Source organism: Hemitrygon akajei, chromosome 14 (assembly GCF_048418815.1).
Source record: "Hemitrygon akajei chromosome 14, sHemAka1.3, whole genome shotgun sequence".
NCBI classification, from domain to species: domain Eukaryota; kingdom Metazoa; phylum Chordata; class Chondrichthyes; order Myliobatiformes; family Dasyatidae; genus Hemitrygon; species Hemitrygon akajei.
The window spans coordinates 108382128-108410013 of record NC_133137.1 but is presented as its reverse complement, the minus strand read 5'-3'; the positions used below and the strand labels follow the sequence as shown (position 1 = coordinate 108410013).

Here is a 27886-nt window from a genome sequence, read left to right as displayed (position 1 = left end):
TAGGCCTTTCAAGAGAGAGGTTAGGAGGTACTGGGGGAGATATCTTCTGCGTATATTCCCCTTATGGGTAGCAAGATTGATTGTGAACTTCAAGCTGACTAGCTATGGTTGTACCTCAGGAACTGCGTCTTGTCCAGCTGCCCTTCTAAATACAGTCCTGTTTTGGATTGTGATCCACACCTTTTCCAAATTTCAATTCCGGTCTAGGATCCCGCCCCGTTTCCTGATTCTCATTCAGTTGAATTCTCAGCCGCGATATTAAAAAAATCCAGGACTCGCCTGCTGTGCGTGAGCTCTGGTAAACTTTACTGAACCGTTGCCTGTAAGAGGTTCTCGCCGCTTCCTGTTTGAAGTCAAATCGCGATTTTTAAGCACAGCCTCTATTAGAACAGGTAGCGACCTTGCCTAGGGACTTACAGCCTGTCCCAACCCCGTAGCACCGGTAAGTAAGTTTCCTGAAGTTCTCTAAGTGTACACCATCGTTCTAAACTAGGAATACTTAGTCGCCCTGAGTCTCGTGGTAGACAGTCGAGGAACATCGGGTACTGCTGGCGATGCTTACATCCTCGGTGCCCGGAAGAAATTAAGACAAAGAATCTTTGGCTAGATTTGTGACTGTCCCAGTAGTATTTGTATTAAACTACCGAAATTAGGAAGTGAGAAAGGGGGTGTGAGTGAGGGATGTGTCGGAATCTGAATGAGGTGTTCGAGGAAGTAGGAGAGAGATCGATTGTTTGGGGGTTCATGTTCAGATTACCGCGGCTATTACTGAAGGAATTGGGAGGGGCTACGTATTTGTAGAATAAGCTACCCTGGAATGAACAATCTAGGCTGGACTGGAATCGTGTGACGTGCAGAAACAAAGTGCAAAGTTCTCAGAATATTAAGGTAATGTTTGATAGGGAGAAATGCTGAAAGCTTTATGAATGCTTTAGTGGCACCGCTGCATGGTCTAACAATTTGAGCTAGGCCTTTCAAGACAGAGGTTAGGAGGTACTGGGGGAGGTATCTTCTGTGTATGCTGCCGTTATAGATAGCGAGAGTGATTGTGAACTTCAAGCTGACCAGGCGTGGTTGTACCTCGGGGTCGGTGGGTGATCTAGATACAGCATTATAGTCATCTGGGAAATACCGACTGTTTGTTTATTTCCATAGATGCTGCCTGACCTGCTGAGTTCCTCTAGCATTTTGTGTGTATTTGTCTGGATTTCCAGCATCTGCAAAATCTCAAACAAGAGAAAAATCCACAGATGCAGGAAATCCAATCAACGCACACTAAATGCTGGAGTACAATCTACGTTTTGGGCCAAACCCCTTCAGCAGAACTGGAGAACAAAAATGAGGAGTTGGAGTTAGAAGGGTGAGGGAAAGGAGGAAGAAACACAAGGTGATTGAAGAGTTGGAGGGCAGCAGAGATCACAGGGAGGGAGTAGTGAGAGAGGGTTTCACTGAACTCATGTCGAAGGGAAGATAAACTTTTTCAGGTTAGGCATCCCTGGACCAACGAGACTTCGCAGTGCAGTAATTGAATAACAAACAAGAAAGTCTGCAGATACTAGAAATCCAAGTAACACACACAAAATGCTGGAGGAACTCAGCAGGCCAGGCTGTGTCTATGGAAAAGAGTACAGTCAACGTTTTGAGTAGTGAGAAAGGGTTTCACTGAACTCCCGTCAAAGAGAGAATTCCAGAACAATTCGGATCAAGGGGGTTTGGAGTTTGTATACGAATTATTAGATATTTAGCAATGAATTACTGTCAGTAATCTCCCTTATGAATTTGGAAACTTTGAAGTAAAATAACAGGGACCTGATCAAGAGCTACATAATGTTTATATGTGGAATAATAATTACATTGACAGCTAAACACAAAGTGCAAAATCTGGAATTGAGAGAAGGCTAGAAATAATGGACCAGGAGGAAAAAAAAACAGAATAAACATTTCAAATGGAAAAGAGTACAGTCAACATTTTGGGCTGAGACACTGCTGAAGGGTCTCGACGGAAATGCCAGCACTACTCTTTTCCATAGATGTTGCCTGGCCTGTTGAGTTCCTCCAGCATTTGGTATATGTCGCTTGCATTTCCAGCATCTGCAAATTTTCTCTTGTTTGATTGGATAAACATTTCAAATTTTGTTTCTTGAATTAAGTGGAAATAGCTGGAAATTAGTAGGCTTTATGTAAGTACTGAGGCAAGGTTTAGCCTGTATAGGGTGAAGTGTGGTTGCAATTAATGGTCAGGTTACTGGAGACAGGAATATATGCAAAAGGTATAGATAATCAGCCAAGGGAGGTCCTTGCAAGATGATTACAGTAGCTGCTCTCTAGAACAATGAGAACAGTTGCTATTCTATATATGAAGTTGTTGAAACCAATATTAAGATTGCAAGGCTAAACCATGGCAAATTAGAAGATGGTACTGTTCCTTGAGATTGTGTTGAGGTTCAATAGAGTAATGTTGAGAGCAGTGTTGAGGTCAGAATGGGAATAAATTGGTCAATTAGAGTAACAGACAGTTAGTGCTGGATGAAGGCATCACTAATCTGCATTTGGTTTCCCCATTCTAGAGATCAGATCCTGATTGTTTTTAAATTGAAAGAGACTTATGGAGAGTTTTGGGTCATCAATGGCAAAAGGACGAAAATGTAGGATTGGTATGTTTCCTGCCCTTCTTTGGGATGGTGCTGTGGCAAAAGTTACTGCTACCATCAGGCAGGAGATACAGGAGCCTTAGATCCCACACCACCAGGTTCAGGAATAGTTGTTACCCTTCAGTCATCAACTCCTGGAGCAGCGTCGATAACTTCATGCACCTCAACACTAAACTGATGCCACAACATATGGATTCGCTTTCAAGGGGGTTGGTGACTGGGGGTGGCAGATTGGTGGCTGAGAGTGGGAATTGGTGAGTGAATTGTAAATGAGGGTGGTGGATTGGTATGTGAAGGTGGGGACAAGTTGCTCTATTAGGCTGTGGATTGGTGGCAAGGATGAGGGGATTGGTGTGTGAGGGTGGAGGATTGGTAGGTGAGAGTGGGGGTTGGAGGTGGAGAATAGAATTGAAGAAGTGGGCTGAGATCAAAGAGGTGAAAGTGGGAAATCACAAAGGAGGGTGAGTTCTACAGAGCTAAATAGTGAGGGTGAGGCTGGCAGGGAAAGAGGACACAAGGGCACAGTCACCCCTGCTTTAGATAGCAGGATACTGAATTCCTTTTCTATAGGGATAAGCAGTAACCAACAGAGCCCAACACTTAACACTAACACGGTAAGGGGTGGCCCCCTTCAGAGGAAACATTGACCTGTCAGTTTCCTCAGGAAAATGCACCAATTCAGACATTGTAGTCCTGGAAAAATGTGATAGAAGGTATTGGCTGGGCTGGAACAAAGAATACTGCATGTTGCTCAAAATGTAGGTGAAGTTCAAACTAGTTGCAGTTTCCATAGCAACATCTTTCACTGGAGGAAGTGAGTGAAGTCAAAGGAGAAGTTACTTAATATCAGAACAAGTTCAATCAGATAGGGGAGGGTAGGCCTAAACGGAGCCTCTTTTAAAGGGAGAAATGGAGTGTGTGAGGGTGATACTGATGAACAGGTTAGTAAATCTGGATATCCATGATGAAAAATATACCAGGACTGAGATTCAGGCTGGAATCTAACTGAGGAGTTTGGTGGAAGTATGCATAGAATAATAGACGTCAGGAATAAATTACAGGCTGGAATCTCATTGTGGCATTGGGAGGTTTAAGTATAGAATACTAGATTCTTGGGAGGCTGAAATTCATTGGAGGATTGGTGGGTTTACAGATGCCCAGGATTGGAAGATGGGTTGGAATCTAACTGAGGAGTTTAAGTGGTTGGTAGATAAAGTAATAGATAATCATAGCTGACATTATGGGAAAGATACAAAATCATCACACTGTTTGTGTTGCCAGCATTAAGGATTACTGCTATGAAGAGTGGCTTAACCTGTTAGCCCTTTTATCTACAGTGGAATGAACTGAAAAGGATATGAATTGGTCATTTAGAGAAGATCTGCCAGATTGTTTTGGACTTAACCATATTGATCCTGGACTGCCATTTTAACTTAAGATTCTGACCACAACAGAACTCTTCTGACACTATCTTCAGCAGCCAAAGTACATTTGTTTTTAACAAATTATCTGCTTATCAGAGCACCTGTAGTGATCCATTACACTCAGTCTGAAACAGGGCTGAACCAATTGTCAGCTAGGGAAGACAAGATTGGTTCAATCCTGGCCAAACTGAGAGCCAGAGTTGATCGTTTTAGACAGGAAAAAGATGCCGCTATTAGCCATATGCTTATTGGTAACTTTCCCTTGAGTGGCCTTGAAAACATCAACATTATACCAAACTACTATCATTCAAGTTAAAGACTATTTGTGGAATCACCTTGAAGCATAGAAGAATAAGAGGAGATTTAAGACAATAAGACCATAAGATATAGGAGCAGAAGTAGGCCATTTGGCTTATTGAGTCTGCTCCACCATTCAATCAAGGGCTGATCCAGTTCTTCCGGTCATCCCCACTCCCCTGCCTTCACCCCATACCCTTTGATGCCCTGGCTAATCAAGAACCTATCTATCTGTACCTTAAATACACCCAATGACTTGGCCTCCATAGCTGCTTGTGGCAACAAATTCCACAGATTTACCACCCCCTGACTAAAGTAATTTCTCTGCATCTCTGTTCCAATGGACGTCCTTCAATCTTGAAGTCATGCCATTTTGTCCTAGACTCCCCTACCATGGGAAATAACTTTGCCATATCTAATCTGTTCAGGCCTTTTAATATTTGGAATGTTTCTATGAGATTCCTCCTCATTCTCCTGAACTTCAGGGAATACAGCCCAAGAGCTGCCAGATGTTCCTCATACGGTAACCCTTTCATTCCTGGAATCATTCTCGTGAATCTTTTCTGAACCCTCTCCAATGTCACTATATCCTTTCTAAAATAAGGAGCCCAAAACTTCACACAATACTCCAAGTGCATATATATATAATGCAAGCAGGCTTTTTCCACTAAAGTTGGGTGAGACAAGAACTACTGGTCATCGATTAAGACCATAAGGGTGAAAGGTGAAATATTTAAGGGATCATGAGAGAGGAACTTCTTTACTTAGAAAATGGTGAGAGTATGGAATGGGCTGCCAATGGAAGTGGTGGATGCAGATTCTATTTCAGCATTCAAGAGAAATTTGGATAACTAAATGGATGGGGTGGCTGTGGAGGGCTATGTTTCAGATGTAGTCCAAAGGGACTAGGCAGAATAATAGTTCAGCATGAAGTAAGTGGGCCATAAAACTTGTTTCTGTGACTCTATCTTCAGCATGTTAATTCTGGTGCTCAGAGAGAAAGGCTGGATCAAAGGCAAAAAGAGATGGGCATTAAGTGCCAACTTTATCAGCAAAAACCCACATCTGGAAGACAGTATCAATGTTTGGTTTGCAAAATTATTCTGTTACTGAACTGACTGTTTCTCTACAATAACCAGCTCATAAAACATGCAGTGTAAAGACTCCATTTTCTGATTAACAAAAATACCAAAGTTGGAAAGAGAAACGTACAAAAGTAGTGGCTTAATACTAACAGGACTATTTGTCAGTGAACAATGAGACATGGAAGGTGCCCCCACCCCCAACCCCAAGTTTGCCCACTTAGCAGACTGGGGTGGTCAGAGGAACTTGAACCTCAGTCTTTGCTTTGAATGATTTTCAGTTTTAAAAGTAGATCACTTTCTGTTGCAAGAGAAGCTCAGGGCTGTGGCAGGCTTACTGATTCTGGAAGGGTCAGAATTTCACAATCAACCAGCAACAAACACTTCTGCAATTTGTTGAGCTTTGCACGATAGTTAAGCTGAAAATAAATTTGAGTGGGCCGGTTGCTGGTGCTGAGAGCAACGGAAATCCAGCAAATAAATTGCACACACAAAATGCTGGTGGAACACAGCAGGCCAGGCAACATCTATAGGGAGAAGCGCTGTCGACGTTTCGGGCCGAGACCCTTCGTCAGGACTGATGAAATAAATTGCACGTTGTTTTTGAATCAAGAAGTATCGGGTCACATCGCAGAACTGGAGAAAGGAGCCTGTGGGAGTGGGGTGCACTCTGGGCTCAGCCTGGATCAGCTGTGTCTTGTGTGAGAACGGAGCTCTGAGGTTGCCTTGCTTTGGGTTGCAGCAGTGATGGAGGATTAACAGATTTCCTTGGAGGGCTGAGAGCTGGATGGGCAAAATGGCTTCCTTCGCTGGAAACACTCAGGAAAAATTAGGAGGAGGTTGACTTGCAGTGGCAAAACTTGATTCCAGTATGATCACGCAGCATTTCTGTTGGGAGCAGGGACTATAGTCTTGCTTAAACAAAAGGGGAAGGCTGGGAGAAATAGTGACCATCTGAGTATCAAACTAGAGGAAGGTAGGGAGGCTTTGGGCTGAGGCTGGAGGTCAAAAGGACCAACCACCAGCAAGCTAGGCCTGTTTATTGTAATCATCCAGAGTCATGGCTTACTCAAGATTGCAATCGATCACTGTAATTACAAGTTTCAATATTGTTTAATGTTATTTCCAGTAAACAAGTGTAATGGAGAAATACAATGATTGTTACTCCAGATCTGAACAACACAAGTAAAAACAAAATAATAATAAATATGTACAATAGCTTATATGTATAGTTCGGTTGAATGTCCATAATGTGACATGAGGCACATGGAATAACCATTACCATTAGGAGTGAGGAGAGTCAAAGCACCAGCCAAATAAAACTGATAACAAGAATGAAAACCAAATACTGGTAAGCAACTTTTTGTGGAAATTGAAGCCATGACCTCCACCTCTAAAAGGTGATAGCAAATGTTATACAAAGTCTCCATGAATAAACTGTAATTGGGCTATGAGAGAAGTGGGTGTGGAGAGTCCATTGTAGGGTACAGTGTAAGTGGAAAAATGTGAGGGGATTACATGCATAGGGCTTATTAAACGGTGGAGTGTCTAAAGAATATAGGAAAACTAGCTGTCCTTAATTGATGACTTGCTTGTTCAAGCATCTTTTTGTCTCTCAGAGATGTGGAAAGCAGCAGTGGGCCATAATGTTAAAGTGGAGCAGGAGAAGGATGGAGATGATTGGGATACAGATCCTGACTTTGTCGTAAGTAATCTTTTTTTTTTGTCTGTTCAGATTGACCAAGAACTTTCTCTGAAGAAATCTAATTACAAACAAGAAAAAACCTGCAGATGCTAGAAATCTGAGCAACACACGCAAAATGCTGGAGGAGCTCAGCAGGCCAGGCAGCATCTATGGAAAAAAGTACAGACAATATTTTGAGCTGAAACCCTTCAGCAGGACAAAGAGTTTCGGCCTGAAACATCAGCTTTACTATTTTCCATAGATGCTGCCTGGCCTGCTGAGTTCCTTCAACAGTTTGTGTGTGTTTCTCTGAAGAAAGATTCACACACTGGAGGGCACTGAGTGATGGTGCCCTGTACTCTGCTTGTCTCTCAACTTCAAACCCTTACTTCCCATTGGGTAACAAAACCCAATTTTCCTCGGGATCAATAAAGTATGTCTGTCTGTCATTCTAGTTAGAAAATCTAGACTGAAGTGACCCAGACAATTTTCAGTTCGTACTTGAATGATGTTTATCAAGAATATTTCATCCCATTCTGTATTTTTATAAGCCAACTGTATCAATTTCTTTACATTGAATCTTATTCAATTTGTTCAGTTGTTTTATGCAAACAGAAACTGAGACCTAGAGACTAGAGGGAACCTGAATTGAATGTGTGGCTTGAGAGTTTGATTTTTACAGCCAGGATGATGCCTGTGGTTTTTCCACATTGCTATCTCTGCTGGGACTACATTGATGTAAACCAGAACAAGATTGGGATTGGACATTGCAATATCTGAAAGATGATAACTCTGTGGAGTTGGCCTTGGCTAACTCCAGGCCAAGGCACTGAATGGTGGTAAAGATCTATACACGCTTAATCTGTCTACACACAAATTTCAGCATTTAATACAAGCTCACCCTGTTAGGTTATCTTAATTGCAATCAAATAGGAAACATGATTTCTCTTTCTATTGATCCTGATTTTTTGACCTTTTATGTACATTTTAAACAAAAACAAGTGGAATATTTCTAATCTGTTACTGTTGCACTGGCATCTGAAGTCAAATTACATTACAACTTTGTTCTTTAATAAATTTAGTTGAATATTTGTATTAAATGCAGATTCTAAAAAAGAAGTTTAAAAGTATGTGGCTCAAACATTAGTGAACCCGTCAGATGCAGCGATGCTGAGTTTAAAATATGAAGTGTAAGACTGAGGAACAGGAAGTGGTCAACTCACACTTCCCTTTCTACCCAGTGAAGCTGAGATATATTAGTACTGTATTCATCTGTAACCACCCTCCACTTGAATAAATGGAGGCTGGGATCGGTGACGACACCTTATAATCGAGGTAGAACCCACTACCCCACTCTTTTACTCTATCCCCTCCCCGTGTCCCATCCCTTCCTCTTCCTCCCATCTCTCTTTATTTCCCCAGCCTCTATCCACCTGCCACTTGTTTCCCTTTCCCTCTTCCCACTTCATCCTTCTTCACTGTCTGTCTCCAACTCACTCCATCCTCTCATTCTGGCCATTTCCTTTTAGTCCCCTCATTCATTATACCCAATTTTATTTTCCCCTTTGATTTTGCCTGATCTCCTTCATCTCCTGAATTTCACTCAGATCCTCAATCTCCTTCAACAGGTATATGGAGAAATTTAAGGTGGAGGGTTATATGGGAGGCAGGGTTTAAGGGTCAGCACAGCATTGTGGGCTGAAGGGCCTGTACTGTGCTGTATTGTTCTATGTTATGTTTCTAACCCCTCAGTATCCTTCATCCCCTTGATCTCTCACTTTCCCTTAATCTCACATCGCCCAGAGATTTCATTCTGCCCCTCAGTCTTTCACTCCACTCCTGTTAAACCCTTGCTCCCCTTTTCTGACTCAGTCCTTTCTTATCATCTGAAATGCTGGCCCTCTTGTTCTGGGTACAGAAGAAAACAAAAAAGTGTCATTTGAGATTTGCCATACACAGAGCAATCTTAGGTACCTGGCATACTCGATGAAGGATCCCAATTGAAAAGAATTATTTCTCCCTATAGATGCTGCCTTGACCTATTCCGGCCCTCCAGCAGTTTGTTTTTTGTTACATACTTGGCCTCTTCTTTGCAACTGGAAACCAAAATAACATAATGAACTTAGTCTGGAAAATGGTGGAAGCACTCATCAGGTCAAGCAATATCTTTGGGTAGAAGAGTACAGTGAGGTCAGAACAGATGAAGGGTTTTCAACCTGAAGCATTAACTTTGTTACTCTTTCCACAAGTGTTGACTGACCTGCTGAGTTTTTCTGGCATTCAATTTTTACTTCTTTGCTATTTTCTTTCAAGGTTTAGAAACCTAACTCTCTCCATGAGACTGGTCTTGAACACAAGCAATCTGTCCTCTTAAACATGTAACACACTTTTTTTGGGATTGGAATAGGACAGGGGTAAGTTTTTTATTTAGAGAGTGGTGAGTGCATGGAATGGACTGCTGGCGACGGTGGTGGAGCTGGATACGATAGGCTCTTTTAAGAGACTCCTGGACAGGTACCATAGAACCATAGAACATTACTGCACAGAAACAGGCCTTTTGGCCCTTCTTGGCTGTGCCTAATGATTTTTCTGCCTAGTCCCACTGACCTGCACCTGGCCCATATGCCTCCATACCCCTCTCATCCATGTACCTGTCCAAGTTTTTCTTAAATGTTAAAAGTGAGCCTGCATTTACAACTTCATCTGGCGGCTCATTCTACACTCCCACCACTCTCTGCGTGAAGAAGCCCCCCCCCCCCCCAATGTTCCCTTTAAACTTTTCCCGCCTCACCCTTAACTCATGTCCTCTGGTTTTTTTTCTCCCCTAGCCTCAGTGGAAAAAGCCTGCTTGCATTCACTCTCTCTATACCCATCATAATTTTATATACCTCATTCCTCATTCCAGGGAATAAAGTCCTAACCTATTCAACCATTCTCTGTAACTCAGTTTCTCAAGTCCCGGCAACATCCTTGTAAACCTTCTCTGCACTCTTTCAACCTTATTAATATCCTTCTTGTACAAATGTAATTTGGCATCCAAAACTGCACACAATACTCCAAATTCGGCTTCACCAATGCCTTATACAACCTCACCATAACATTCCAACTCTTATACTCAATTGGATTTATAAAGGCCAATGTACCAAAAGCTCTCTTTACTACCCTATCTACCTGTGACACCACTTCTGGAAATTTTGTATCTAGATCCCTCTGTTCTACTGCACTCCTCAGTGCCCTACCATTTACCTTGTATGCTCTACCTTGGTTTTTCCTTCCAAAGTGCAATACCTCACACTTGTCTGTATTAAACTCCATCTGCCATTTTTCAGCCCATTTTTCCAGCTGGTCCAGATCCCTCTGCAAGCTTTGAAAACCTTCCTCACTGTCCACTACACCTCCAATCTTTGTATCAGCAGCAAATTTGCTGATCCAATTTACCACATTATCATCCAGGTCATTGATATAGATGACAAATAACAATGGACCCAGCACTGATCCCTGTGGTTTACCACTAGTCACATGGAGCTTAGAAAAATAGAGGGCTATGGGTAACCCTAAGTAATTTCTAAGGTAAGGACATGTTCAGCATAGCATTGTGGGCCAAGGGGCCTGTATTGTGCTGTAGGTTTTCTATGTTTCTCTGCAACAAAGAAAAATGAATCTCAAGGTAGTATATATACTTTGATAATAAATTGACTTTGAACTAGTAAGTTTGTGGGTGACACAAAAATTTGCAGTGCTCTGGAATGTAAGGAAAGTTGTCTATGTTTACAGCAGGATAGATCAGTTGGAAAGTTGAGTGACGAGTATGAGATGATGTAATTTGGAAAGTCACTTAGGGGTAGGACCTGGTTGATCACAAAGGGGTGTTAATGAACAGAGGGTTCTAACGGTCTGAGCCCATAGTTCCATGAAACCAGCAAAACAAGTGGATAGGGTATTGAAGAAGGCATATGGGATGCTTGCCTTCGTAGGTCAGGGCATTGAACATAAGAGCTGGGACATTATGCTGCATGTTTACAGAATGCTGATTTGGCATAACCTGAAGCATTGTGTGCAGTTCTACACTGTAGGAAGAAAGTGATTGCACTGGAAAGAGAACAGAGGAGTTTCACCAGAGGAGTTCCATCCCTGAAAATGGCCAAAGTGCTACCCCTGCCCATTTATCTCCTTCCTTACCTCCATTCAGGGTCCTCAGGTAAGGCAATGCTTCACCGGCAAATCTGCTGAAGTCATCTATTGTTCTCAGTGCTCCCAATGCAGCCTGCTCTACATTGGTGAGACCTGTCATAAACTGGGGGAATGCTTTATTGAGTACCTCCACTCCATCCATCAAAAGGGGAAATTCCCGGTGTCAAAACGTTTTAATTCTGAGTCCCATTCCCATTCTGAAATGTCAGTCCAAAGTTTCTTTGTGCCACGATGAGGCCACCCTCAGGGTGGAGGAGCAACACTTTATATTCCATCTGGGTAGCCTCCAACCCAATGGCATGAATAAAAAAACAAAATGCTGGCAGAACTCAGCAGGCCAGACAGCATCTATGGGAGGAGGTAGTGACGACGTTTCAGGCCGAAACCCTTCATCAGGAGTGAAGTAACATGGGATGGTCGAGGGGGGATAAGAAGTGGGGGGAGGGATGAAGTAGAGCCTCTGTCTATATACTATATACCTCTATCCCCCACCAGGAAGGTCTCCAAGCTCTCTGCTTCTTCCTGGATTACAGACCCAGCCAGTCACCCTCTACCTTGCAAGGCGGAGAAGAGTGGTGGTAGAGGGTGACTGGCTGGGTCTGGAATCCAGGAAGAAGCAGAGAGCTTGGAGACCTTCCTGGTAAGGGATAGAGGTATATAGTATATAGATAGAGGCTCTACTTCATCCCTCCCCCCACTTCTTATCCCCCCTCGACCATCCCATGTTACTTCACTCCTGATGAAGGGTTTCGGCCTGAAACGTCGTCACTACCTCCTCCCATAGATGCTGTCTGGCCTGCTGAGTTCTGCCAGCATTTTGTGCTTTTATTTATTTCCAGCATCTGCAGATTCACTCGTGTTGCCAATGGCATGAATATTGATTTCTGCTTCTGATAAAGAATTTTTTTCCTTCCTTCTCCCCTTTTCTTCTATTCCCCACTCTGTCCTGTTATTTCTTCTCACCTGCCTTTTACCTCCCCCTGGATCCCTTCCTCCTTTTCTTTCTCCTATAGTCCACTTTCCTCTCCTGTCAGATACCTTCCTTTCCTACCCAACTGGCTTCACCTTCTGGCTATCCTCATTCCCCTTCCCCCCCACCTTTTTATTCTGGATTCTTCTGTCTTTCTTTCTAGTCCTGAAGAAGGGTCTCTGCTCGAAACATTGACTCTTTATTCCCCTCCATAGATGCTACCTAACTTGCTGAGTTCCTCCGGCATTTTGTTTGCGTTGGTCTGGATTTCCAGGATCTGCGGAATTTCTCATGTTTAAGTTTCACCAGGATGTTGTTTGAATTGACAGACTTTGGTTATGGGAAGATATTAGAGATGGTGTTTTGCCAGCAGCAAAGGAGGTTGATCAGTGACCTGATAGAAGTACTGTATATAATATTATATTTTTAGGATAAATGGTGAAAATCTTTTTCCTATAGGAAACGTGTCAAAAAAACTAGAGGACATAAGCTTAAAGTGAGAGGTAGGAGATTTACCAGGAATCTTGGGGTTAAATCTTTTACACAGAGAATAGTTGGGGTCTGAAATGCACTGCCAGATGTAGTGCTGGAATCAGGTACAATTCCAATATTGTAAAGGCATTTAGAGACAAAGGTACTGTACTGGTATGAGTATTGACTCTGACTATAAATCTCATCTGGGCTGCTGATGTGATAAAATTATTCTCCAGTCACAAGTCTCCAGTTCTCAAGTCCCACAACTGCACGGGGTTCGGATGCTGATATTACTGATCAGCATTGATGCTACGTTGGCACCAGATTGTATGGTGACACTTGCAGTCTGTCTCTAACACATTTAGTTGACTCATTCTAATCAGTACTGTCAGCCTCAATGCTAATCAGTACTATGAGTCAGTATACCACGCCCATAATGTTCAGCAGAACAACAAAGCAACAACAATAACAACAACAACATAACAGCAGCAAAACAACAACAGCAAAACAAGCCCCTTTCCTTCCTCCTGCCTACCTACCTGCTCACACACACAAACAGTACTCCAACCCCAGGACAGGCTGTCCCTGGGCCTCAGCATCCAGTGAACTCATAGACTTGCAGACCTTTGACTTCCACCTTCCCTTCTGGACTTATAGACTCACAGACTCAGGGCTTTGGCCATTGTGCCCTACTTCTGGACTTCTGATCAATCTTAAGGCTTTAATACTGGGTAACAATCCCAGGACACAATGGGACCTCGAAATCTGTACTTGCCGTTGACAGGACCCCAAACTCGTGACCACAGACTCTAGACTCACTTACGTGTGTGTGTGTGTGTGTGTGTGTGTGTGTGTGTGTGTGTGTGTGTGTGTGTGTGTGTGTGTGTGTGTGTGTGTGTGTGTGTGTGTGTGTGTGTGTGTGTGTGTGTGTGTGTGTGTGTGTGCGGGGGGTGTTCACTGGCTTTCGTGCCGCCCACCTCCGAACCTAGAACCTGCTGACGTGGGAGGACTTGCTGATCTGGGGGGTGGGGAGGTGCACCAACCTTCATCCTCACTTGTCTTCATTCACAGCATTTGCTGGCTGATATCCATCTATGATGTCTTTCATCACATGACAATCTCACTGGCTTTCAAACACAGAAAACAGAGCAGAGGCCCTAACCTCTAACTCCCCCACATTCATGTCCCTAAATCCTACCCTGACCTCTAACGCCCCTCTCTGTTACAAAATCATTCCTACAAACTTAAAAAATAACTAAGTCAGTTTGATTGACAACATGATGCTATCCCGTTGACAGTGAGGTGGTCCTTCATGTCTTCCCATTATGCAGTATGACATTCCCTCAGTACTGCCCCTCTGACCAACACACACAAAATGCTGGAGAAACTCAGCAAGTCAGGCAGCATCTGTGGTAAGGAATAAACAGTTGAAATTTCAGGCCAAGTGCTTTCATGAACACTCCCTCAACAGATGATCCATAACTTGCTTTACCCCCTGCATTATTGTTTTGCTCAAGATTCTGCAGAATCTTTTATGTTTTTGATTTGTTGCTCCTCTGATGGTATGTTTCTCCTTTAGTATTGCCCTTCTGAGACGGTAGCCCTCCCTCATTTTTGCTTATCTCATAGTGCAGCAGACTCTTTGTACCATCCCTCTGATACTGCAGAACTCCCCTTCGTACAACCTCACTAATCGTGTGATTTTCTTTCACAATTGCTCATCTAACAGAATTTCATGTCCTTAATACTCTCCCTCGGTACTGCCCTTCAGATGGTGCTCCACTTCCTCTTTACTTCTATTGAGAATGTATGTTTTCTTCATACCATCCACTGACAGTGCAATAGCCCTGCCCTTTCGATAGTGCAGAACTCTCTCAGTGCAGCCTCACCTACAGTGCAGCACTCCCTCAGTCGTTCCCCTCAGCTGATTTGGTATTGTCCCACTGACAGTGCTGTATAAACTCTCTTTACAGTCCCATCTGATAATGCAGTACTGTTCCATTAACTGGACTTTGACAAACTTCTATAGACATGTGGTGGAGTATATATTATTGACAACATCATAGCCTGATATGGAAACACCAATGTCCTACAAAGAATAGTGGATATGGCCCAGTCCATCATGGGCAAAGCCCTCCGCACTGTTGAGCACATTTACACGGAGCACTGTCGCAGGAAAGCAGCATCCATCAGTAGGAAGAAGGTACAGGAGCCTCAGAACTCACACCACCAGGTTTAGGAACAGCTATTACCCCTTAGCTGTCAGACTCTTGAACCAGTGAGGATAACTTCACTTGCCCCATCACTGAACTGTTCCCACATCCTATAGACTCACTTTAAAAGGAATCTTCATCTCGTACTTTTGATATTTATTGCTTATTTATTGATCATTATTATTTCATTTTGGATTTGCACAGTTTGTTGTCTTTTACACACTGGCTGAATGCCCAACTTGGTGTGGTCTTTCATTAATTCTATTATGGTTATTATTCTTGGGGTCCGAGTCCATAGGACACTCAAAGCTGCTGCGCGGGTTGACTCTGTGGTTAAGAAAACATATGGTGCATTGGCCTTCATCAATTGTGTGATTGAGTTTAGGAGCTGAGAGGTAATGTTGCAGCTTTATAGGGCCCTTGTCAGAACCCACTTGGAGTATTGTGCTCAGTTCTGGTTGCCTCACTACAGGAAGGATGTGGAAACCATAGAAAGGGTGCAGAGGAGATTTACAAGAATGTTGTCTGGATTAGGGAGCATGTCTTATGAGAATAAGTTGGGCGCACTCGGCCTTTTTTCATTGGAGCGACAGAGGATGAGAGGTGACCTGATAGAGGTGTATAAGATGATGAGAGGCATTGATCATGTGGATAGTCAGAGGTTTTTTCCCAGGGCTGAAATGGCTAGCACGAGAGGGCACTGTTTTAAGGTGCTTGGAAGAAGGTATAGAGGAGATATCAGGGTTAAGTTTTTTACGCAGAGAGTGGTGAGTGCGTGGAATGGGCTGCCGGCAACAGTGGTGGACAGGTATATGGAGCTCAGAAAAATAGAGGTCTATGGGTAACCAAAGGTAATTTCTCAGATAAGGACATGTTCAGCACAGCTTTGTGGGCTGAAGGGCCTGTATTGTGCTGTAGGTTTTCTATGTTTCTATTCTATAATGGATTTATTGAGTATGCCCGCAAGAAAATTAATCTCGAGGTTGTATATGTTAACGTATATGTACTTTGATAATAAATTTACTTTGAACTTTGAACTAGGTTCTATCTCACTGACTGTGTGGAAGTACATCAGTAGTGCTCCTCCAATGAATGTATTCCAGTGAATTCTAGGGAGGAATGGTATCTTGAAGCACAGGTTTACTTCACTGTCAGATGTACTCAGAATCAGAATCAGGTTTATTATCACTGGAATGTGACGTGAAATTTGTTAACTTAGCAGCAGCAGTTCAATGCAATACATAATATAGAAGAGAAAAATAATAATAAATAAAATAATAATAATTAATAAACAAGTAAATTAATTACAGTATACGTATATTGAATAGATTTTAAAAACATTCAAAAAACAGAAATACTGTATATTAAAAAAGTGAGGTAGTATCCAAGGATTCAATATCCATTTAGGAATCGGATGGCAGAGGGGAAGAAGCTGTTCCTGAATCGCTGGGTGTGTGCCTTCAGGCTTCTCTACCTGCTTACCTAATGGTAACAGTGAGAAAAGGGCATGTCCTGGGTGCTGGAGGTCCTTAATAATGGACACTGCCTTTCTGAGTCACCACTCCCTTAAGATGTCCTGGGTACCTTGTAGGCTTGTACCCAAGATGGAGCTGACTAGATTTACAACCCTCTGCAGCTTCTTTCAGTCCTGTGCAGTAGCACCCCCCCCCCCCCCCAACACATACCAGACAGTGATGCAGCCTGTCAGAATGCTCTCCACGGTGCAACTATAAAAGTTTTTAGGTGTATTTGTTGACATGCCAAATCTCTTCAAACTCCTAATGAAGTATAGCTGCTGTCTTGCCTTCTTTGTAACTGCATCGATATGTTGGGACCAGGTTAGATCCTCAGAGATCTTGACACCCAGGAACATAAAACTGCTTAATCTCCCACTTCTGATCCCTCTATGAGGATTGGTATATGTTCCTTCCTCTTACCCTTCCTCAAGTCCACAATCAGCTCTTTTGTCTTCCTGATGTTGAGTGCCAGGTTGTTACTGTGGCACCACTCCACTAGTTGGCATATCTCACTCCTTTACTCCATCTCGTTACCACCTGAGATTTTACCAACAATGGTTGTATCATCAGCAAATTTATAGATGGTATACTGATTGCTATTTGTATTCTCTGCTATTTCAGAATGATATTTCAGAACAGGAGCAACGATGGGGAGCAAAGACCGTCGATGGGTCTGGTAGGCCCCAGCACATCAAGTAGGTACTGGGTGAAACTCGGACACTGACCTACAAGGTTTCTGCATTTACTGAGAAGTGTTGTAGCAGGGCAGCAGATGAGATTATATTAGATATGGTGGTGTTAACAGGGATTATCCCCCTTGCCTCTTAAGTATAATACAGGAAAGTTTAGAGAAATGTTGCTCATGAGTAGTGGTTTTCAAGCCAAGTTTATGTTAACCAGAGATGCAGGGCCCTACTGAAAGCCTGTGGATGACACTGCACCCACCATGCTGTTGGGTGTAGAAATGGACCACGTTGACCCACTGATGAAGTGCTGGATTCAGAATGGTGTGTATTTGAAAAGGTTACATTGAAGTGTTTACATCATGCTGCTGTACACTCAGTGGCCACTTTATCAGAGGCACCTGTACACCTGCTTGTTAATGCAAGTATCAGCCTATCATGTGGCAGCAACCCTAATGCATAAAAGCATGCAGACATGGTCAAGAGGTTCAGTTGTTGCTCAGACCAAAGATCTGTAACACTCACTTTGCCTGGTGGCATGATCCCGGGGGCGATGACCCCCTGCCCGGCCAAACTTTAGAACTGTCGTTTGGGTGGATGCTGCGTGAAGTGTCCCTCCCCTGTGTCAAATCAATATCCTGAAATAACAAACAGTACACAATATGCAGTTAAACAAGTAAGATTTTATAACTCTTACTTTGACTATGAGACAAGTAGAGAACAAAATATAAAATAAAAGGCGCCCAGAAGTTATTTAAACAGCCCACTGACCCCTCAAGTCGCGTCTCCTCTCTTTATTCCCCTCACACCTTCTTCCCAAAGCCCACAAAAACCCACAGCTTTCACAGAAACAAGAAAGAATAACATCTCACCCATTGGTTAGCAACTGAATTCCAAAGTCCCGTTATTTCTAGTTATAACCCAAACATGCTACTGCAGAGAACCCATTACCTCAGCAGTTAACATTACTAGTAATACCACAGAGAAGCAATTTTATTAGCCTTAGCAGGTAGCATAAAAGAGAAACCCTTACACATCAAAATGGGGAAGACATGTGATCTAAGTGACTTTGATGGTGGAATGATTGTTGGTGCCAGACGGAGTGGTTTAGCTATCTCTGAAACTGCTGATCTCCTGGGATTTTCATGCACAACAATCTTTAGAGTTTATAGAGAATGGTCCAAGAAACAAAAACATCAAGTGACAGGCAGTTCTGTGGCTGAAAACACCTTGTTAATGAGAGAAGTCAGAGGAGAATGGTCTGGCACGCATTATGAATGCTGTGCAGAAGAGCATCTCTGAACATACAGTACATTGAATCCTGAAATGGATGGCCTGCAGCAGCAGAAGACTATGAACTAACACTCAGTGGCCACTTTATTAGGTACTGAGTGTATAATACATGGAGGAGGGGGCTGCTTTGAACAAACAGCATTGCTGAATGATTATATGACATTGGATGTCTTATAATTTATGAAATTCTGAGTGATCTCCAGGTTTTGCTTTCCTCTGTCTTCTCATACATTCTGTCACATACTGGTAGGCTTCTCATGCCAATGAATGATGGCTAGTGTACTGACTTCAGAGAATATAGCAGCCACTTCACATTGAATGTATGGGATGTAGGAGAGGAAGAGACCTGTCAGGTCGTATAAAGCTTACATTCTCTGAAAATAAATCGAACCATTTGAACCTTGTCTTGGGTATGGAAAATATGTCCACTTTTTTCTAAAAAAGCTCTTGACATTTTATTTCTAAGTTTCTGTTATACATAAAAACTATAACTGTTAAACTATTGAAATGTAATTAAAATATTTTAAATATTACTTCATTGTCATACATGACATTAGACTTGTGATGTAAGACCATAAGACATAGGAGCAGAATGAGGCCATTTGGTCCATCGAGTCTGCTCTACCATTCCATCATAGCTGATCCTTTTTCCCTTTCCTCAGCCCCGCTCCTCAGCCTTCTACTCATAATCTTTGATGCCATGTCCAATCAAGAACATATTAAGCTCTGCCTTAAAGACACCCGAGGACGAGACCTCCACAGCTGCCTGTGGTAATTAATTCCACAAATTCACCACCCTCTGGCTAAAGAAATATCTCCCCATCTCTGTTTTTAATGGACGCCACTCTATCTTGAGGCTGTGCCCACTTGTCCTGGACTTCCCCCACCATGGGAAGCATCCTTTCCACATCTACTCAGTCTAAGCCTTTCAATGTTCGAAAGGTTTCAATGAGATCCTCCCCTCAACCTTCTGAATTCCAGTGAGTACAGACACAAAGCTATCAAACGTTCCTCATATGATAACCATTTTATTCCTAGATTCATCTGTGTGAACCTCTTCTGAACTCTCTCCAATGTCAGCACATCTTTTCTCAGGTGAAGATCCCAAAACTGTTCACAATACTCACGGTGAGGCCTCACCAGTGCCTACAAAGCCTCAGCATCACACCCCTGCTCTTATATGCCAGACCTCTTGAAATGAATTCTAACTTTGCATTTGCCTTCCACACTACTGACTCTACCAGTAAGTTAACCTTAAGGATGTTCTGCACAAGGACTCCCAAGCCCCTCTGCATCTCAGATTTTTGGATTTTCTTCCTGTTTAGAAAATAGTCTGCACATTTATTTCTACTCCTAAAGTGCATGACCATGCATTTTCCAACATTGTATTTCATTTGCCACTTTCTTGCCCATTCTCCTAATCTGTCTAAGACCGTTTGAAACATAGAAACATAGAAAACCTACAGCACAATACAGGTCCTTTGGCCCACAATGCTGTGCCAACCATGTACTTACTTTAGAAATTATCTAGGGTTACCCATAGCCCTCTATTTTTCTAAGCTCCATGTACCTATCCAGGAGTCTCTTAAAAGACCCTATTGTATCCGCCTCCACCACCGTCGCTGGCAGCCTATTCCATGCACTCACCACTCTCTGTAAAAAAACTTACCCCTGACATCTCCTCTGTACCTACTACCAAGAACCTCAAAACTGTGCCCTCTTGTGATAGCCATTTCAGCCCTGGGAAAAAGCCTCTGACTATCCACACAATCAATACATAGAAACATAGAAAATAGGTGCAGGAGTAGGCCATTCAGCCCTTCGAGCCTGCACCACCATTTAGTATGATCATGGCTGATCATCCAACTCAGAACCCTGTACCTGCTTTCTCTCCATACCCCCGATCCCTTTAGCCACAAGGGCCATCTCTAACTTACTGATCCCTTTAGCCACAAGGGGCCATATCTAAAATACCTCGCGTCATCTTATACACCTCTCAGCTGCCATCGCTCTAATGAGAAAAGGCCAAGTTCACTCAACCTACTCTTGTAAGGCATGCTCCCCAATCAGGCAACTTCTTTGTAAATCCTTGTACCCAGTGATTAGGTACAACTGCAGACAGAGCAAAGAGTTAAGTTGTGCCACAGAGGCAAAATTCATAAGGGCAAAGAAGGTGCTGCAGGGATTGAAGGTGCTGTATTTTACTAAATATTCTAGCTGCTCTTAGCAAGGTGATGGTATACTGATGAGGGCTGCATGGTAGCATAGTAGTTAGGACAATTACTTTTAAGTGCCAGTGATCAATAATCGGGGTTGAATTCCTGCAGCTGCCTGCAAGGTTTTTGTGTATTTTCCCCTTGATCATGTGGGTTTCCTCCAGGTGCTTTGGTTTCCTCCAAGTTTAAAGATGTAAACACTTAGGGTCAAGTTCAGTAAGTTGTAGGCGTGCTACCTTGGTGCTGGAAATGAGGCAACATTTTCAGTGTGATCCTAGGACAATCCTCGCCAATTTGATTTGACAAAAATGATATGTTTCATTATATGTTTCAATGGAACTGTGACAAATAAAGCTAATCTTTAATCTGCAATCCTTTATAATCCACCACAGTCCACATTTATGGATCATTATGGCGAGAAGGCAGCTGTATGACGTACAGTGGGATCCAGGATCAGCCATCATGGAATGATGGAGCAGGCTTGATGAGATGGGCTGAATAGCCTAATCCTGCTCCTTTGTCTTATGGTCAAAGGCCTTTGACAAGGTGCCACACATAAGGCTGCTTAACAAGCTATGAATTCATGTTATTACAGGAAAGATTCTAGCATGGATAAAGCAGTAGCTGATTGGCAGAAGGCAAAGAGTGGGAATAAAGGAAGTCTCTTCAGATTAACACACACAAAATGCTGGAGGAACTCAGCAGGCTAGGCAGCATCTATGGAAAAGAGTACAGTCGACAGGTTTCAGCCCAAAACGTCAACTGTACTCTATTACATAGGTGCTGCCTGGCCTGCTGAGTTCCTCCAGCATTTTGTGTGTGCTGCTTGGATTTCCAGTATCTGCAGATTTTCTCTTGTTTGTGAGTCTCTTCTGATTGTCTGCCCATGATTAGTCATGTTCCACAAGGGTCTGTGTTGGGACCAATTCTTTTTACATTATATGTCAATGATTTGGGCAATGGACTTGATGGCTTTATTTCAAAATTTGCAGAGAATATGAAGCCAGGTGGAGGAGCAGGTAGTTTTGAGGAAGTAGAGCGGCTACATAAGGATTTAGTCAGATTTAGCGAATGGGCAAAGAGGAGGCAGATGGAATACAGCGTCAGATAGTATATTGTTATGCACTTTGGTAGAAGAAATGAAATGGTTGATTATTTTCTAAATGGAGAGAAAATACAAAAATCTGAGGTGCAAAGGGACTTGGGAGTCCTTGTGCAGGATTCCTTAAGAGTCAATTTGCAAGTGGTGTCTGTTGTAAGGAAGGCAAGTGCGATGTTAGTATTCATTTCAAGAGGACTAAAATATAAAAGCAAGGGCTTAATGTTGAGACATTATAAAGCACTGGTGAGGCATCAGTTGGAGCATTGTGAGCAATTTTGGGCCCCTTATCTTAGAAACGAGAGAGGATTCAAAGGAGGTTAATGAAAATGATTCTAGGATTGAATGGCTTGCTATATGAAGACCATTTGATGACTCTGAGCTTGTATTGACTAGAATTCAGAACAATGAGGGATGACCTAATTGAAACCTATCAAATGGCGTAAGGCTTTGATAATGTGGATGTGGAGAGGATAGAAACATAGAAAACCTACAGCACAATACAGGCCTTTGGCCCACAAAGTTGTGCCAAACATGTCTTTACCTGAGAAATTACCTAGGGTTACCCATAGACCTCTATTTTTCTGAGCTCCGTATACCCGTGCAGGAAGCTTTTAAAAGACCCTATCGTATCCACCTCCACCACTGTCGCTGGCAGCCTGTTCCATGAACTCACCATTCTCTGCATAAAAAAGTTACCCCTGAAATCTCCTCTGTACCTACTTCCAAGCACTTTAAAACTGTGCCCTCTCATGTTAACCATCTCAGCCCTGGGAAAAAGCCTCTGACAATCCACAAGATCAATGCCTCTCATCATCTTATACCCACTATCAGGTCACCTCTCATCCTCCGCCACTCCAAGGAGAAAAGGCCGAGTTCACTCAACCTATTCTCATAAGGCATGCTCCTCAATCCAGGCAACATCCTTGTAAATCTCCTCTGCACCCTTTCTATGGCTTCCACATTCATATAAGTCAATCAATAGTTATATTGAACTATACTAATTTAAAAAAGAAGAATCTAACCCCTACCAAGACTGAAGCTGTTCATTAAGAAGAAAATAAGGTAAAATACCTTCTCATTTAATAAAAATTAATAATAGCCAACATGAGTTTAAACAACAAATTGAAGGTTTTGAAAATAATTCAGAAAAGGTTCCCACAATGTTTGAAAGTTTTTATGAGATTCAGAAATTGAACAACGAATCTTCTCTAAATCTAAACATGACATAATGTCACATAACCATTGAGCATGAGTAGGAGGAAAAACATCTTTCCATTTAAACAAAAGCGTCCTCCTAGCTATAAGAGAGCTAAAGACCAAAATAGACATATCTGAAACCATTGGTCTGAGCGCATCCCTTCTCTATCACCTGCTTATCCTCCCTCTTACACTGTCTACAAGCTTTCTCTATTTGTGAGCCAACCGCCTCTTCCTCCGTCACTTCAGTTCGATTCCCACGCCCCAGCAATCCTAGTTTAAACTCTCCCCAATAGCCTTAGCAAACCTCCCTGCCAGGATATTGGTCCCCCTGGGATTCAAGTGCAACCCATCCTTTTTTACAGGTCACTCCTGCCCCAAAAGAGGTCCCAATGATCCAGAAATCTGAATACCTACCTCCTGCTCCAATCTCTCAGCCACACATTTATCCTCCACCTCACTCTATTTGTATACTCACTGTCACGTGGCACAGGCAGTAACCCCGAGATTACTACCTTTGAGGTCCTGCTTCTCAACTTCCTTCCTAACTCCCTGTAGTCTGCTTTCAGGACCTCCTCCCTTTTTTTGCCTGTGTCGCTGGTATCAATATGTACCACAACCTCTGGCTATACTCCTTCCCACTTCAGGATATTAGGGACACGATCAGAAACATCCCAGACCTTGGCACCTGGGAGGCAAACTACCATCCGGGTGCTTCTTTCCTGCGTCCACAGAGCTGCCTGTCTGCCCCCCTAACTATAGAGTCCCCTATCACTGCTGCCATCCTCATCCTTTCCCTACCCTTCTGAGCCACAGGGCCAGACTCTGTGCCAGAGGCACAGCCACTGTTGCTTCCCCCAGTTAGGCCGTTTCCCCTCCCCGAATAGTACTCAAGCAGGAGTAGTTATTGTCAGGGGGGACAGCCACTGGGGTACTCTCTAGCCTCTGACTCCTGCCCTTCCCTCTCCTAACTGTTACCCACTTATCTGTCTCCCCAGGCCCTCATGTGACAAACTGTCTATAGCTCCTATCTATCACCCCCTCACTCTCCTTGACCAGACGAAGGTCATCGAGCTGCATCTCCAGTTCCCTAACGTGGTCCCTAAGGAGCTGCAGCTCGACGCAGCTGGCTGGGAGTCTCCCGGACCTCCCACATCTGACACTGAGCACAGAACACTGGCCTCACACACGTACTTTCTGTCTGTATTCTACACAGGTAACCTTCCTTGCCTCAACCCATTAATGCCGAAGCCCTGTCAAGCCAAAGCCTTCCTACTGTGTCTCCCTCTACTCAATCACCCGATCCTCCGATGCCTGCTCTGTAAAGCTGTCTACTTTTAAACTCTTCTCTCTGTTCTCACTGGCTGACATCCGCATGCTTGCGCAGTCGTGCCCCGATCAAACCGCTGAAGAAATAACTGTCTCCCTTTAACTTCTTGTTTTTAAACATCATTGGATGTTTCCAATGATGGGAGAGTCTAAGACTGGAGGACACAGCCTCAGAAAAGAGGGGCATTCTTTTAGAATGGAGATGAGGAGGAATTTCTTTAACCAGAGAGTGGTGAATCTGAGGAATTCTTTGCCTGGACAGCCATGGAGGCTGTCTTTATGTATATTTGAAGCAGAGGTTGATAGATACCTGATTGGTTAGGGCATGAAGGGATATAGGGCAAAGGCAGGATATTGGAGCTGAGAAGGAAAATGGATCAGCCATGATGAAATGGCAGAGCAGACTCGAAGGGCCTAATGGCCTAATTTTGCTTCTGTATTTTATGATCTTATTATCTGGTGAAGAATATCCATACTTGTGTTCCCATAGAGAAGTTGAATAATGAGTTCTGAAATTTAAACGTGATATTGAAGGATCAGTGTTATATTTCTCAATAAACATAGTGGATGCCAACCAAGGAATTTACAGGTGCTGGACTTACCAGATGCCTGTCGCACTTGTCCTTCTCAAGTAGAGCTTACAGGTTTGCAATATGCTGTCAAAGTGGGTTTGGCAAGATACTGAAATCGTAATGTGTCATGTTAGTGTGTGAATGCTTAGGGCGGTCAATTTGAAAGCCAATAAAGTGCATTATTTTGATCTGGATGGCACTGAACTTCTAGAGTGACCACGATTCATTCAGGGAAGTACCCCGAGATCTGCAGAGTGATAGGTAGTGAGATTGATGGTGTCAGTAAGTTGTTATCCTCATGTTCAGCTGAGACAACATAGTTTCAGACACGGTGCAAGTAAGGACAAAACAGATAAATTCTACAGATGTGATGAGAGTGTCTGCCCTGACAACAAAGTCACAGTTGTCAGCATACAATATTATAAAGTCATGGTAAAATTTAAGTTAATGGTGAACAATAGAGAATTCCTTGTTACTTGAAGTCACAAGTAGCAGCATGGCTTTGGTTGCTGGTGGTTGATCAGCCCAGTCTCAGGGCATCACTGCAGGTTTGTCTAGCAACAACCATTCTCTACTGCATCATCAATAGCCATTCTTCCAACTCAAAACCAAGCTTTTCATTGTTCAGTGATGATCACACAATATTCAATTACATTATTAATTGATCAGGTGACAGAAGAATCTGTACAGATCACGAACAACACTCTAGCATAATAGCACATCATATTTATGCCAAAGATTTGTCAAACACGACCATCATAAATAAGAGAGATTCAAACCTTGACATTTGATGGCATCATCACTGCTGAATCCCTACCATCAACATACAGGAATTAACACTAACTACAAATCTGATTAGATCAGCCATGGGTAGCAAATTAAATACCATGCAGAGAAATCAGAGCTACAGTATTTTGAGAGATGCAAAAACAAAGGAACATGCAATAATAGGAGGATCACAACTAAACAGAAAAGCTGCAGACACTGAATGCAACATACACAAAATGCTGGAGGAACTCAGCAGGCCAGGCAGCATCTTGATGTTGTCCCCCAGTAATCGGTCAGGGTCTATCCAAACCAGAAACCCTGGAACAACAGTTCCATATGAGCAGCACTTAGCGCACAACACAGAGCTTACATTGTTGGCAACCAACAGGAACTGTTTTGAAGGAGGTATATTAATGTCATTTGATCAATTAAAGAATAAATATAAAGTATCGAATAATACTTTTTTTTGTTACTTTCAACTAAGGGCTTATTTAAGAGGTCAAACAATGTTATTGCCGAAATCTAATGAAATAGAAATTTTAATTCAAAAAGGAAAGATTAAAAAATTTATATCTTGTATGTATAATTTGATTCAAAAACAGGCAATTAAACAAGGAGTCCATAAGTCAAGACAAAAATGGGAAAGTGATTTGAATATTAAAATTGAAGAAACAAATTGGTCAAGACTATGTCTTGATAGTATGACAAATACAATAAATGTTTGGTTAAGATTAGTGCAATATAATTTTCTACATCAATTATATATTACACCACAAAAAATAAATAAATTAAACCCAAATTTATCTGATCAGTGTTTCCGATGTAACCAAGAAACTGGTACTTTTTTACATTCTACATGGTCTTGTTCTAAAATTCAACCTTTTTGGACAAATTTAAGACTTTTATTGGAACAAATTACAGGAACACAACTTCCTCATACTCCAATATTAGTCTTACTAGGTGATATTGAAGGGATAAAACCGAAACCCAAACTGAATAAATATCAGAAAGAATTCATAAAAATTGCACTGGCAGTAGCCAAAAAGGCTATTGCAGTTACTTGGAAATCCGATACATATTTAAGTATAGATTGTTGGAAGATAGAAATTTATGGCTGTATTCCACTAGAAAAAATTACATAATTTAAGAGATAAATATGAAACATTTCTGAAAATTTGGTGCCCTTATTTACAAAAGACAGGACTAAATATATAGGTGCTCTGAAGACGAAACAATTGGTTACTTGGGGAAAGAAATAAATATATACCCTAAAGTTATTATGAACTCCATGGAGCATGTGGAGATCTTCCAACATCCAGGCACTCTTTCTTTTTTTTTCTTTCTTTCTTTCTCTTTTTTTTTTCTATAGGGAAGTTAGGGGGGAGGGGGAAAGGGTTATATACATTTTTTTTTATACTTTACTCTGTAATCACTTAAAAATGCAATAAAAAAATTTTTAAAAAAAGAAATGCAGCTACGATCTGCGCAAAGTCATCAAGGCAGCGAAACAACAACACGGGGCATTGTCCAGACACAGCTCTCCAACAACAACACGGGGCATTGTCCAGACACAGCTCTCCAACAACAACACGGGGCATTGTCCAGACACAGCTCTCCAACAACAACATATGCAGCTTCTGGCAAGGTCTGCACACCATCACAGACTTCAAAGCTAAATGCAGTGGTGTTTCCAACATTGCTGTCACTTTTTCAGATGAGCTAAATCTTTTTTACTCTTGGTTCGATGTCACCAACACTGAGCCCCTGAGGAGAGCCATCGAAGCGACCTGCACCTTGGCCAACTCTGTGGCTGAGTTACGCAGAAGTTTCGAACGAGTGGACAGCTGCATGGCTGTGGGACCAGGCGGCATCCCAGGGCGGGTGCTCAGGATATGCGCGGCACAATTAGCAGGTGTGTTTACAGACATTTTTAATCTCTCCTTCTCCCAATGTAGAGTGCCCTCCTCCTTCAAAACATCCACAATTATTTCTGTACCTTGAAAGTCCAAGGAAACATATCTGTACGACTGGTGTCCTGTTGCACTCATCTCAATATAAGCAAATGCTTTGAAAGGCTGAACAAGGACTACTTTTGCAGCATGTTGTCACCCACATTGAACCCCTACAATCCATCTACTGACACAACTGATTGACAGATGACGCAATAGCCACTGTTCTACACAGTGTACTTACACATCTGGAGAAGATGGATGCTTATGTGAG

At 42.5% G+C, this 27886-nt stretch overlaps 1 protein-coding gene across 4 annotated transcripts in view; it reads left to right on the top strand.

Annotated features, from left to right (window-relative positions):
• The first annotated feature begins 230 nt into the window (after nt 1–230).
• Nucleotides 231–27886, top strand: part of LOC140738900 (src substrate cortactin-like) — a 100161-nt gene continuing 72505 nt past the window's right edge. Inside the window, exons 1-3 of one of the 4 annotated variants that reach the window (XM_073066902.1) lie at nt 231–442; nt 7074–7159; nt 17125–17198. In XM_073066902.1, the coding sequence (XP_072923003.1) occupies nt 7076–7159; nt 17125–17198 (158 nt within the window). In that variant the 5' untranslated portion in view covers nt 231–442; nt 7074–7075. Of the gene's footprint in view, nt 443–721; nt 889–3558; nt 3593–6785; nt 6806–7073; nt 7160–17124; nt 17199–27886 lie in introns of those variants that run through there. The other 3 variants (XM_073066903.1, XM_073066904.1, XM_073066905.1) reach the window with 3 other exon arrangements.